This window comes from Coregonus lavaretus (genome assembly GCF_964263955.1).
Source record: "Coregonus lavaretus genome assembly, chromosome: 22".
Classification (NCBI taxonomy): Eukaryota; Metazoa; Chordata; class Actinopteri; order Salmoniformes; family Salmonidae; genus Coregonus; species Coregonus lavaretus.
In genome coordinates, this window is record NC_140009.1 from 44,296,290 (window position 1) to 44,308,299 (window position 12,010).

Here is a 12,010-nt window from a genome sequence, read left to right on the forward strand (position 1 = left end):
CATTCATCTTAAGATAGCTAGGTGAGACAACCACATCACAGTTGTAGTAAGTACATTTTTTCTTCAAGAAAGTCAGTTAGTAGGAAAAGACAAGTGCAAGCTTTTGTTTTCTTGCACATTTTGGCTCTAATTGAAACACTGAGGGCATACATGCATCTGCTATTCGGCTCTCCTACACTCTTCTCTATTCCATTTTAATGACATGGTAATAACGTATTACTAATAAGTGGGCCTTTGTGGTGGTGGGTTTCAGGCCTTCCGCAGTATGAGGCCACCAAAGCCTACATGCCCAAGGAGCCAGACGAGCTAGGCCTGCAGCAAGCAGAGGTAGTCATCCTCCTGCAGATAGAAGACGGTAAGTCTGGACAAAGTCTCAATAGAAACAAGCGGACCTGGTCAAAACGGTAACACATACAGGTATAATGAATCATAAGACTTGTCCATAAGTATTTATCAACTGCGTATGTTAGATCATCATGTTGAGCCATCAAAGGCGCAAGTGTTACCAAAATATCCTGTCGTAGACTGGTGCCATGGAGAGAGGATGAGGGACGGAGAGAGAGGCTGGTTCCCCGCCAACTGTGCCACTGAGATCACCAACCGCGCCGCCATGGAGAACAATGTACAGCGTATGAAGCGTCTTCGCAAGGAGACCAACGTTTAAACAACTTTCTGCCAGCCAACCAAGATACCTGCCTCCATATCGGTCACAGACCACTTGCTTAAGGGTCAGAGGAAGTTACTGGTTTGTTCCCCTGTACATTTGAAATAAGCAACATTGGTCTACTGGTGATTAGTGGAAAATGGTAGTGCTGTATGAATTTAATTGTACAGCTATGTACTTGTCATAGCTAGTTATTCTGTTAATGTTATTAGAATTTATATTGCACATATTCATTTGAAACCAATGCTGTTGCATGGTGATGTGACAACCCATGTCAGTAATACCTATGTTATGGGGCCAATTGGATCATGTGAGTGCCAAATACATAAAAATGCAAACTTGTAAACATTTTAACTACAACTTTATATTGGCTAAATTATATAACCTTCACTGAAGGAATGGTATATTCTGTAGTTATGTGTTTATTGCCATTCATCTGGAAGGTGCAGACTATTTATTGGTGGGGTGTTGGGGTAAAACAACACATTGTAATACATCAGCCATGTTATGGTGGTCCCATTTAGTCAGGCAAAACAGTTGAGTAGACAGTTGACCTTTTTTTATTTGAGCTTGCATTTTGTTAAAATTCATGTTTGAATACATAAAAAGTTATTTAAAAATGTCAAACTGACCAGATATCAAATTACTTTTCTTTTAAAAACCATTTGGTGTAAAAACTTAGGACCGATTTAGAAAAAAAACATCTGCCGTTTCCCAATTTTTTTTTAAAGTTTTTTTTTTTAGCTGTCACAAAAATAATGGAACAAAACAGGTCTGCATAGATTCTGCAGGCAAATCGGTGGTAATCTGGTCAAACGCATGGTACAAGCTTAAGACGATCGTCAAGTCATCTGTTTCTTATTGCTCAGATCTTTGATGTTTCTTCTTGATGACAACTGTAGAGGGAAAAAAAGAGGGAGAGATTGTTAGAGAAGATACAGTAAAGGGATTTAACCAGTAAATGTATCAGTAAACTCAGAATGTGCAGCAGCATCACAACAGACACAATGGCAGGAGGGCTGCAGTCAGTCAGGCAGCCAGTTTGCTTGATCAAATCCATGGCATCACCTCATTCTGCCCCTGCCTTGGGTGATGGAGCGCAGCGTCAATGGAAGGTGCAGACTGATGCTGGCTTTATAACTCGAGTGAACTGGCCAGAGACACTACACCAAGGCCTACTGCCATCTGATGGACTTTATGATATGTTGTAAATTGGGGGTCTCAAACTGGGGGCATGCGGGCCAGATGCGTCCTGCAAGCAGATTTAATGCGGCCAGTGGTTGAAAATGTTGATCATATATTGAGAAGTGCTGTGAATGACTACAGCTAATCAACTGATCATACAATGCATACTGAGGACTCAATCAAACCCTACTTAACCAGGTTTCTGGGATAAGTTATCATTTGGCAAAAATCTGCCAAATTCAGAGTTGTATTTAAAATTTATTTTTTACATGAACCATGAATAATCCAGCACAGTCCACTATGAACAAAATCTAAGCTTGACTGCATGGAAATTCAATCCAGCATGTTTTCTGCCTAGGAAACAAATAATTGTTTACCCATATCCCAGAAATCAGGTATGCAGATCTGATGAGCGCCGAGTAGCAATATTTGGGTTTGTTGGGGACTCACCCGGACGATGTTAGAGATGGTATGCCGGTAGTTTCTACTCAGCCCCGCCCTGCTCGGCTGCGGGAGCGGACGTTTTCTCAGGGGATGGTTCGCCGTCGGCCTTGGCCTCCTTGCCATCCTGGGGCTTGCCACCGGTCTGTGGGCGTCTGCGGCGGTAGTTGAAGTTTCGGCGGTAGCGCCGCTGGCGGGGCTCCTGGTTCTCGCCGTCACCACCCTGGTTCTCCTTGTTTTCCCCCTCGCCGTCCCGTACCGGTCTGGGACGGGGTGGACCACCACCTCTGCTGTAGGACGGGACACACACTTTAACACCTGCCTAATCTTAAAACAGTCCCTAGCACCCATACAACTTCAAATTATGACAGTAAATTCCATTTCAATTCAGGAAGTAAACTGAAATCCCAACTCAAAAACATTGAGTAAAATTGGAATTTCAGATGACTACCTTAATTGAAATGGAATTGACCCCAACCCTGGGGTTTGCCGATTTGATGGAATTGGAGGTGTCCAAAAGCAATTATGGGGATTTGATCCACCTGGCTTAGGGGAGGTTGTGCATTACATGGCTGCAAGGAGACTTGGCCCAAGCATCTTGTGAACCATTTGTGTGTAGTATGTGAAATGTGCTGCCTTGTCCTTATATTATAGGAATGGGCTTCTGTCAAGTCTGCCATATACTCAAACAAGCTAAGAATTTACCATGGCGTAGCAGTGCCACCATGTGTTTGAGTTTATAAAACAAGTGGTGGAGCTCACTCCTGTCATGGGTATGAACCTGTACACCAAGTTGTGGCTGTGCCCTCCACTACCTCTGATTAAGTACCAATTGAAATACCATGGTGCTTACTGGAAGAGAGTAAAGGCAGTGCCATAACAATGACCACAGGTTTGACAGGCCATAACACATCCAAAATGGGAACAGGAATAACCTGAGAAAGTAATGGGCCATATACAGGGTGGTTGAGGGGGAATGACAGTAGACGTTAACTATGTATATGCTGAGATCAGAGGTGTTTATGCTCTCTCCATTATTATTGTCAGAGAAGAGACATTAGAAACTCATCACTTCAACGGCATTGATGTTTACATATTGTTTGGTTCAGGAATTATTCAAGATCATAGTCCATAGATAGTTTGGCCAATTCGCCATGTTCATACATTTCAGAATACTTCTACTAATAAAAACAAAATCAGGACTAAAGAGACATGAAGTCGTTGTCATTTCTGAAGGAGTACCCATAGAGAACATTTAAATGCAAGGTAAAATAAACTTTCGGAAGCAGTTGCCATTCAATGTTAGGCTGCAATAAGGGGAACGCGCAGTCAGTAAACTGCCCAATGGTAACGTCGCAGTAAATACATTCCGAATCACATACCTTTGCGACAAATTCACCTAACCTTTAGTTGACAGACAAATTATATATGGCTTTGAATTTGTCAAAGCTTTCTGCTGTTATATAACCCCTTGTTGCAGCCTTGTGTCAATGAACTCAACACGCAAACCTTGGTCTGAACCTTGGTCGGAAGCCTCTGTAGTTGTTCTGCCTCATTGGTTTGTTGCCCTGGTCTGGACCTCCCTGGTTCTCGTCACCTTCGCCACCCTAAAAACAAACAAGAGTTAGTCACACCAATACATCACTGTGCTCACCACGTCCTGATTCAATACCCTAGATCCGGGTCTGAAACTCACCTTTTGGATAGAACGAGTCTTGAAAAACAGGAAAAAAATATGCTCTGATGAAGGTCGACTGACCGAATGTTTAGCTACTATTAAAATGTGCAGCTACTTTTTCCTGTTTTGCATTTTGCTTCCAGCACCTTCACTAATCACCAGCCACTGATTCACTGAGGAAATCAGTGACTGATTTCTTCAAATCAGTATTTGTCTGATGGTTTGCAGCCAACTTCAGGTGCTGTCAGTATATTATACGAACCCAAGTGTTTTCCACTAGTGCTAGCTTGACTCATTTTCAACCGGATACTTTTCCACTTAAATTAACAAGGCTCCTTTTCAATTAGCTAGTCAGAAAAAAAAGTCTGCTAAGCCCTACCGTTTGAATGAACGATATGCATCTTCTAGTAATCTATTGATAGGACAGATGCCTGTCAGTTACAAAGTCAACGATGACAGAGAAACAATGCTAGTTTGACAGTCTGCTGTCCGTCCCGCCTCTCATTACCTGGGTATATGTTGTGTGCGCCGTGGTTGCAGTCAAATTTCTTTACACGGAGGGGGAGAGCATGAATTTGCACGTCCCATATGTGGTAACGATGAGTCAAAATCCAAATTAGCCTATTGTTTTCTGGCACATTTATTTCATTTCGCGTGCAGGGGTCCGACATTAAAGATTGCCCGCTGGCCCAGGACCAGCAAAAACATGTGCCGGGCCAGAGCTTTTCAGCGCATTTTTGCATTCCAGTTCAACATTTACCTGCAAAAATGGCTTAACCCTGGGGGGCAAGCCACTCTGGCTACTCCATGTGCTTGTGGAAAACATTGCTATATATAGATTGAAGCCCTGCACGTGTGGCGATCAGCAGTAGGTGTAACATTTACATTTACGTCATTTAGCAGACGCTCTTATCCAGAGCGACTTACAAATTGGTGCATTCACCTTATAACATCTGGGGTTTGTGTGAATGTTTGATTGATAGACCTATTTCGGTCAAACCGAGGTTTGATTTTGGTCTGTTGACCAGTGGTTTGGAGCCAACTTTAAGTACAGTCAATATATAGACCTATTTTGTCTGGCCAAAACCAAGTGTGGCGCGCATGTTCGACGAGAGTGTGTATGACATCACTGGAACGGGGCCGGACTGCTTCAGGAGTGCCTGTGACAGCGTACCTCAGTCATCTCTCCGCGAGGTGCGTTGGTGTACGGGGGCCGACGGCCGTAGCGTCTACGTACAAAGTATGGAGGGTAGCGCCGTCTCCCAGGGAAGGAGGGCCTGTGCTGCTGGGGCTGCATTTCTCCCTCTGGGGCGCTCTCGGTGCCCTCACGGCTCTTGCGGGGGGGCCGCTCTCCTTCGCCCTCGCCGTCGCTCTGGTAGTTGTCTGGGTATTCGCCGTCACGGGCTGGGCCCCTCCTGCGGGGGTACCGCCTGTAGCGGTTCCGGTCAGCGGCATACTTGCTCCCCTGGACTGGGACACCCGCTGGGCCGGTGACATTGGCTGCCTCTGCTCCCTGGGAAGAGATACATACAACACTGCTCGGACCACTGGGGTGCACACTACCCTTCTGGAGTATGAAGTTGTTTTAGCTGTGTATCGTTGCATGATAGTGTTGACTGGTCAAATCCAAAATTGGGCACATTAGAATCACTGATTATCATAACTTTGAGGAGGTACGAGAGTTTAAAGTCTAGAATTTGATTGCCTTCAAATATTCCTAAACATATTAAACAAGTCGTATTAAATAATTTGTGAGCCTGCAAGAGTGGTGCCAATTGATATGACAGCTAATAATATAAAGCTCTCTGTTGTGTAAAAAAAAAGTTGTAACTACCTTCTCCCCTTCAACCACATCAAACTCCACAGTTTCTCCATCTCCAACACTGCGAAGGTATTTCCTTGGGTTGTTTTTCTTTATGGCCGTCTAAAAAATGTATAAAACATTTCATTACAAACTTTTGTCTTTGAGGTGCCAACTACAATGGAATTCTGATTACTGGAAACAGTTCAATGTTAGGCAATAAATTACTTGATCCATTGGAGAATTTGGGAAGATTGTTACCTGGTGGACAAAGACATCTTCTTTTGTGTCATTCCTTGTGGGTGAAGGGAGAAAAAGGTGTAGTTAAATATAAGCCAGTAAAACCCATTGGATTAAAAATGTTGATTGTAACATTGAGGCTAACAGATTTTAACAGAATCAACTGGCTTAGTTGTGCATTCATTGAGTCTTTTCACAATAACAAGAGCATGCCGTAAACAGCCAAATCAACTTCCCAGCTTTGTAAGAAAATCCAAGCCGTAATAGGATTGGGAATGTTCCCTCACACACACCCCCGTCATATTAGTATCTTTAGGAGACACCTGGGAGAGGGGGGCAACTTGCCTGTTGATGAAACCGTAGCCATTTCTGACGTTGAACCATTTGACTGTACCCAAGACCTTAGTTGCTGGAAGAAAAAAAATATGTATACACAATTTAGGTGTGAATAACGCAACAAAAAAAATTGCATTCAAATTAATGATATACGGTGGAACCAACTCCAATAGCCCTAAAACAAATTGAACATGCACATTAGCAGTTTCTTTCTCATTCAAATATTGCGCATCAAAGGCAGGAAATTGTGAGGAGCACTTCAAGAGGGCAATCTAATGGCAAGACTGATAGAGACTACAGACAAGGACCAGAGAAAATACTGGGAAAGCAAGCTATATTTAACCCCCAACTGTTGGGCTTTTTATAGATTCAGATGCTAAACTATTGGCATCTGCTGCCACCTGCCATGGCATGGTCCAATGCAAAGCACCATTACAGTGGCACGACTTTCACTGTGGACAGGATGGTCATAACCCACCCCCCATTCTGAAATTGCATTTTGTCCCTCCCAGTTTTATCATTGCACTGTGATAAAAAAGCTAATGTTTCATCTCGACTGCGGTGAATGAATTAACTAGCTTAGTAGCTACCACAGCCAGTTCAGCTCTAGCTATCTGTCAGATATTAATAATAGCCACTGCATATCGCTATCCAACAGTTGTTTGTATGGAAATGTTTTGTAGCCTTTGTTTTGTCCCGTTTCAACAGAAGTAAATGAACTTGGCTAGTTTTCGCCAGTTGATGTACAGTTGAAGTCGGAAGTTTACATACACTTAGGTTGGAGTCATTAAAACTCATTTTTCAACCACTCCACAAATGTCTTGTTAACAAACTATAGTTTTGGCAAGTCGATTAGGACATCTAATTTGCGCATGACAAGTAATTTTTCCAACAATTGTTTACAGACAGATTATTTCACCTATAATTCACTGTATCACAATTCCAGTGGGTCAGAAGTTTACATACACTAAGTTGACTGTGCCTTTAAACAGCTTGGAACATTTCTGAAAATTATGTCATGACTTTGGAAGCTTCTGATAGGCTAATTGACATCATTTGAGTCAATTGGAGGTGTACCTGTGGATGTACTTCAAGGCCTACCTTCAAACTCAGTGCCTCTTTGCTTGACATCATGGGAAAATGAAAAGAAATCAGCCAAGACCTCAGAAAAATTGTAGACCTCCACAAGTCTGGTTCATCCTTGGGAGCAATTTCCAAACACCTGAAGGTACCACATTAATCTGTACAAACAATAGTACGCAAGTATAAACACCATGGGACCACGCAGCCGTCATACCGCTCAGGAAGGAGACGCGTTCTGTCTCCTAGAGATGAATGTACTTTGGTGTGAAAAGTGCAATTCCAGAACAGCAGCAAATGACCGTGTGAAGATGCTGGAGGAAACAGGTACAAAAGTATCTATATCCACAGTAAAATGAATCCTATATCGACATAACCTGAAAGGCCGTTCAGAAAGGAAGAAGCCACTGCTCCAAAACCGCCATAAAAAGCCAGACTACAGTTTGCAACTGCACATGGGGACAAAGATCGTACTTTTTGGAGAAATCAAACGAAATCAGCGGCCAAACGATTGAAGGTCGATGGTCTGTCGTTTGTTTCAGTGCACTGAATTTTTACAAGCGTCTGTATAGCATTGTAACATGAAACATCTGCCAGTTTCCCTAACTAATTCCCTACCTTTCACAATGACACAGTAATAAACAGCTCTACAGGCTTCACTGTCATCGTGCAGTCAGTACACAACATTATGCTCATCAAGTCTTAGCAGGATCGCATGGTGGCAGGTGTCCCAGCAGGGTTAGACAGCCAGGGAAGATCAGTCTACGGAGCTCAGGTGAATCTTGCAGTATATTAATATCAGTGAATGATACCCATCTTGAGTTGATGGGTAGACCTACAGTAGCTACAGGACAGCAGCTTAAGCTTAAAGCTACAGTCTGGAATCTGGGATATGGTCATTTCAATTATTGAACCATTGATTCTACTCTTGGTTAATATAATGTATAAATGTACACCAAGGTCATTATTTTTGCAGGGTCAAGCATCCAGGGAAGACCAGTCTGACAAAGCTGAGGTGAGTTTTTGCAGAAAGAACACTCATCTCTGTGCATTAAGCACTGGACAAGCCAGATGCTTCAAATATTGAAACTATTTTAAGGCAGTCTGACAAACCTCAAAAGTTGATTTCCAAACTGTATCAAGGGTTGATAGAGGCTTTTCCCGATGACACAAAAACGTAAAACAAAAATGTGAGGGAAAACCTGGTAGAAGCTATTGATGATGAATGGATGGATACAAATATGTTTGAATGCCGAGTCATGTTCATATAATCTCAGACAAATAACTGCAGTGTAAAACCATCCATAGAAAGTACTATATGCCAGCGAAACAACACGCACTCAGAAATGTAATTCCTCTTGTGGAGGTAAATTAACAAAAAGGGGACATTTGCATATGTTATGGTCTTGTGGAGGCTGGCTGAATTCTGGCAAAGAGTATGTTCTTTTATCTCAGCATGTCTACAGATTCTCCCTTCTCCCTGTTTTTGTTTGCTCGGAAATGTTGAGACCGGAGACTTATCACAAGAAACTATAACCAAGCATTTATTAGCGGCTAAGAAATGCATTGCCATTAATTGGAAGGTTGGTTATCCTTCCACAATAACACAAAGGATGGAAGAAATGTCAAGTTATGTATCACTATATTTGATTACAAGATTAAGGCTATATTGGGCAACTTTCATAAAGTCTGGATGCCTTCTATGGAATACAGTACGACAAAAGAAGTCTATTGAAAACATGCCCACGTCAGGGGAGATATCTATTTAGGCAATTCCTAGCTGCTGGGCTGCTCAGTCTTGGCCCTGGGGGGCTGCCGTCCTGTAGTTTGTCACTCTGGCTTTGGCCTAACACACCCGAAACCAGTAATGAATGTTTCACTAAGATCCTAAAGCTGAGTGGGGGGGCTGCAGGGTGGTGGACCCCTAGGAACAGGATGGGGCAACCCAGCTATATTGTGTGCAAGTAAAAATAGCTCTTACAGTGTCCTATTACAGATTAATTATATGGAGGATGTGCTGTTTGTTTGTAAATGTATGTTATTTTTTATTACTTGTTTCCAAACATTTCCCTTGGGAATAAAAATAAAAAATGGGAAGGAAATATTTATGGGAGAGTCTTGTTATTGACTAGACTGGTGCGAGTCAGGCGTGCAGGCGGCTGGCTAAAAGTGCCCATCCTACGTGACGAGGGTCTTATGAGGACAGAACATATCAGTACTAGCCTAGACATTCAGTGTGGCCTACCAGCATTTAACCAAACTGATCAGAGTGAGAGTGCATGCCCTGGAGGTAGCATAGCTAATGTAATGTGTAAGCTGGGCTACTAATTATTTACTGCGCAGAACTGCCTGGGCATAATTTATGAATACTAGGTAACTAGCTAGACGCAAAACCATTTCCCCAGTTCAAATGCGCAAGTGCTTGAATCTTCGCACGTGTTGTCGCGCCCTATGAAGATAGCTAGCTAAATAGCAAGCTAACGTTAGCAGATTATCTTTGGTCTCAACCATGTGGTTGGACATGAGCCAGGATGTCATTCATCGCATCAAATGAATACCGAGTGAGTATTTAGAATGCGAGTGGTGGGTACGGTTTCATGCGTGATAAAAGTACAATTGTCAGCCAAAGCGAGACGAAATAAATTCGTAGAATCCGAACATCAAGGCGGACATTTTGAGTGCCCCTCTAGCTATCAAGTCGACCGAATGGAAAGCTTGCCAGCTGACTAGCTTAGCCATCTGCAACTTAACACTAAATAATAATTTTGCACCATACACTTAGTTATATAGTTATCTAACGTTAGCAACGTATTAGCTAGATGGCTAGCACGAGCGCAATCAAGCAAGTTAATTAGTATGTGCATGGCTGCGAACAAAGGGATACGACTGCAATTGTGATTCGTGGCTGCAGTGTAGTCAGACAGAGGCCTCCATCAATGAATTGTTTGTTCCAAGTTCCTAAACGGCTATTATTACTTTAGAAACTGAAATACACGCAAAACTGTTGTATAAACGACCAATTTATTGGTAACGGTTCTTTATGTGCAACCAGTGCGTTACGAATCCGGGAACCGGTCAATGATCACGGCCAATATCAACCTCTTCAAACTGTTTAGTAGACAGGCTAACTGCTGGCTAAAACACTGCTGAATGCACGAGAATGCGGACAAGGAGGTAAGGCTAATCTAGCTAACGTTGGTTACAATTACAACATGTGCCAAACCACTGAGGCCATCCCACATTCATTACAGTATTAATTAGTTAGCCAACTAACGTTACCTCTGAACTTGTCTCACAGGTCAGGTGTGTGGTGAAACTGACTGACGCGTTACCCGTTAGGTAGCTAACTAAACTTTAGCTAGTATGTGAATTTAGCTACGGTCGTTAGGTAGAAAAACATTTGTAGACCAACAGACATTTTGAATTGGCACATTGGCCAACTAACGTACTGTTAGTCGAAGTTAACGTTGACTATAGGAACGATAGATAACGTTAAACGACTTCAAACCAGTCATCCTGCTAGCAAACAAAAAAAAGGAACTGAACACTACACTAATTAATGGTTGCTAACTAACAACTAGCTAGCCAATAACATTAGCTTCATTTAGACATAGCTAGTTAGGTAGTTATGTTTTAATCAGAGGACGTTATGTGAACTAGCTAACATTAGTTAGCCAACGGAAATAGCTTATAGCTAAGCGAATTGTAGCTAAATCAGTAAGCTTTTTGGGAGTAACGTTAGCGTGCCAATAAATCCACATTTGCATTTAATGGTTCACCTGGCTAACGTTAGCTAGCTTGCTTGCTTACCGATGACCTTCTTATCCCCCGCGGAAACGGCGGTTGCCGCCGGGTTGGATGGGCTCTCCGCATCGACAGCAGGCTCCGGCGGTTGTGTCTCGGCCTCGCTGCTCATGGTTTCTGGTTGGTTATGGCTTTTGCCGGCGGTGGCTCTCTAGTGTGTTTCCCGGTGCTAGATGGTAACCTGGGCCGGCGGTGGTGGGGGCTGCTGCCTTCGGGCTCTCAACTTTCCTCTCTCCGCTCCCGTTGCCGATCGAACTGGGAGGAATGACAAAAGATGCAGAGGAATATCCCTAGCCATAGTCCCGCCCACTCTGTAATATAATTGGTCAAATTCCCTACTTCTCCATAAACGTAATGACTAATTTTGGTTACTATTGGTTATGTTGGTTGGCAGTTATTGAAAATAACGTCTGCCCTGAAAATTGGTAGAAGAGTTATGTCGAAAACCAACACCGACTACAAGACCGAGCCAGACAGACGATCACGACACATTGTAGCTAGCTAACCCATTTGGTTACATTGTACAGTACGCCTAGATTATGGAGGACCAAAACTGCCGTATTATAATTAAATGACTATATAAATGCACACAAATCGATACATACATTAATAAACCCACACATAAATAAATGTATACATAAATAGTTAAATGGATGAATGATTGCACACATAAATAGATAATTATTGAAATAATTAATCCCACTTTCATTTTAATCATTTATATTATTTATTCCTGTATTTCTTACTCCAAAATGATAATAAGGAGGTGTCAAGCAAAGGT

General features: G+C 42.6%; 1 protein-coding gene and 1 pseudogene across 2 annotated transcripts in view; one reads left to right on the top strand and one right to left on the bottom strand.

The window, feature by feature from the left end:
* Positions 1-1,288, top strand: part of LOC311149871 (rho guanine nucleotide exchange factor 16-like) — a 34,503-nt gene extending 33,215 nt beyond the window's left edge. Inside the window, exons 14-15 of the mRNA XM_084187112.1 lie at positions 254-355; positions 525-1,288. Coding sequence (XP_084043238.1) covers positions 254-355; positions 525-664 — 242 coding nt within the window. The 3' untranslated portion in view covers positions 665-1,288. The remainder of the gene's footprint in view (positions 1-253; positions 356-524) is intronic.
* On the bottom strand, positions 1,209-11,527 carry LOC311149872 (Y-box-binding protein 1-like; annotated as a pseudogene). Its single transcript, XR_014615686.1, has 8 exons — positions 11,236-11,527; positions 6,355-6,418; positions 6,031-6,064; positions 5,803-5,892; positions 5,143-5,481; positions 3,812-3,897; positions 2,300-2,580; positions 1,209-1,560 (listed from the first exon to the last, which is right to left on the bottom strand). The product of XR_014615686.1 is annotated as a Y-box-binding protein 1-like (transcript).
* Positions 11,528-12,010: the final 483 nt, after the last annotated feature.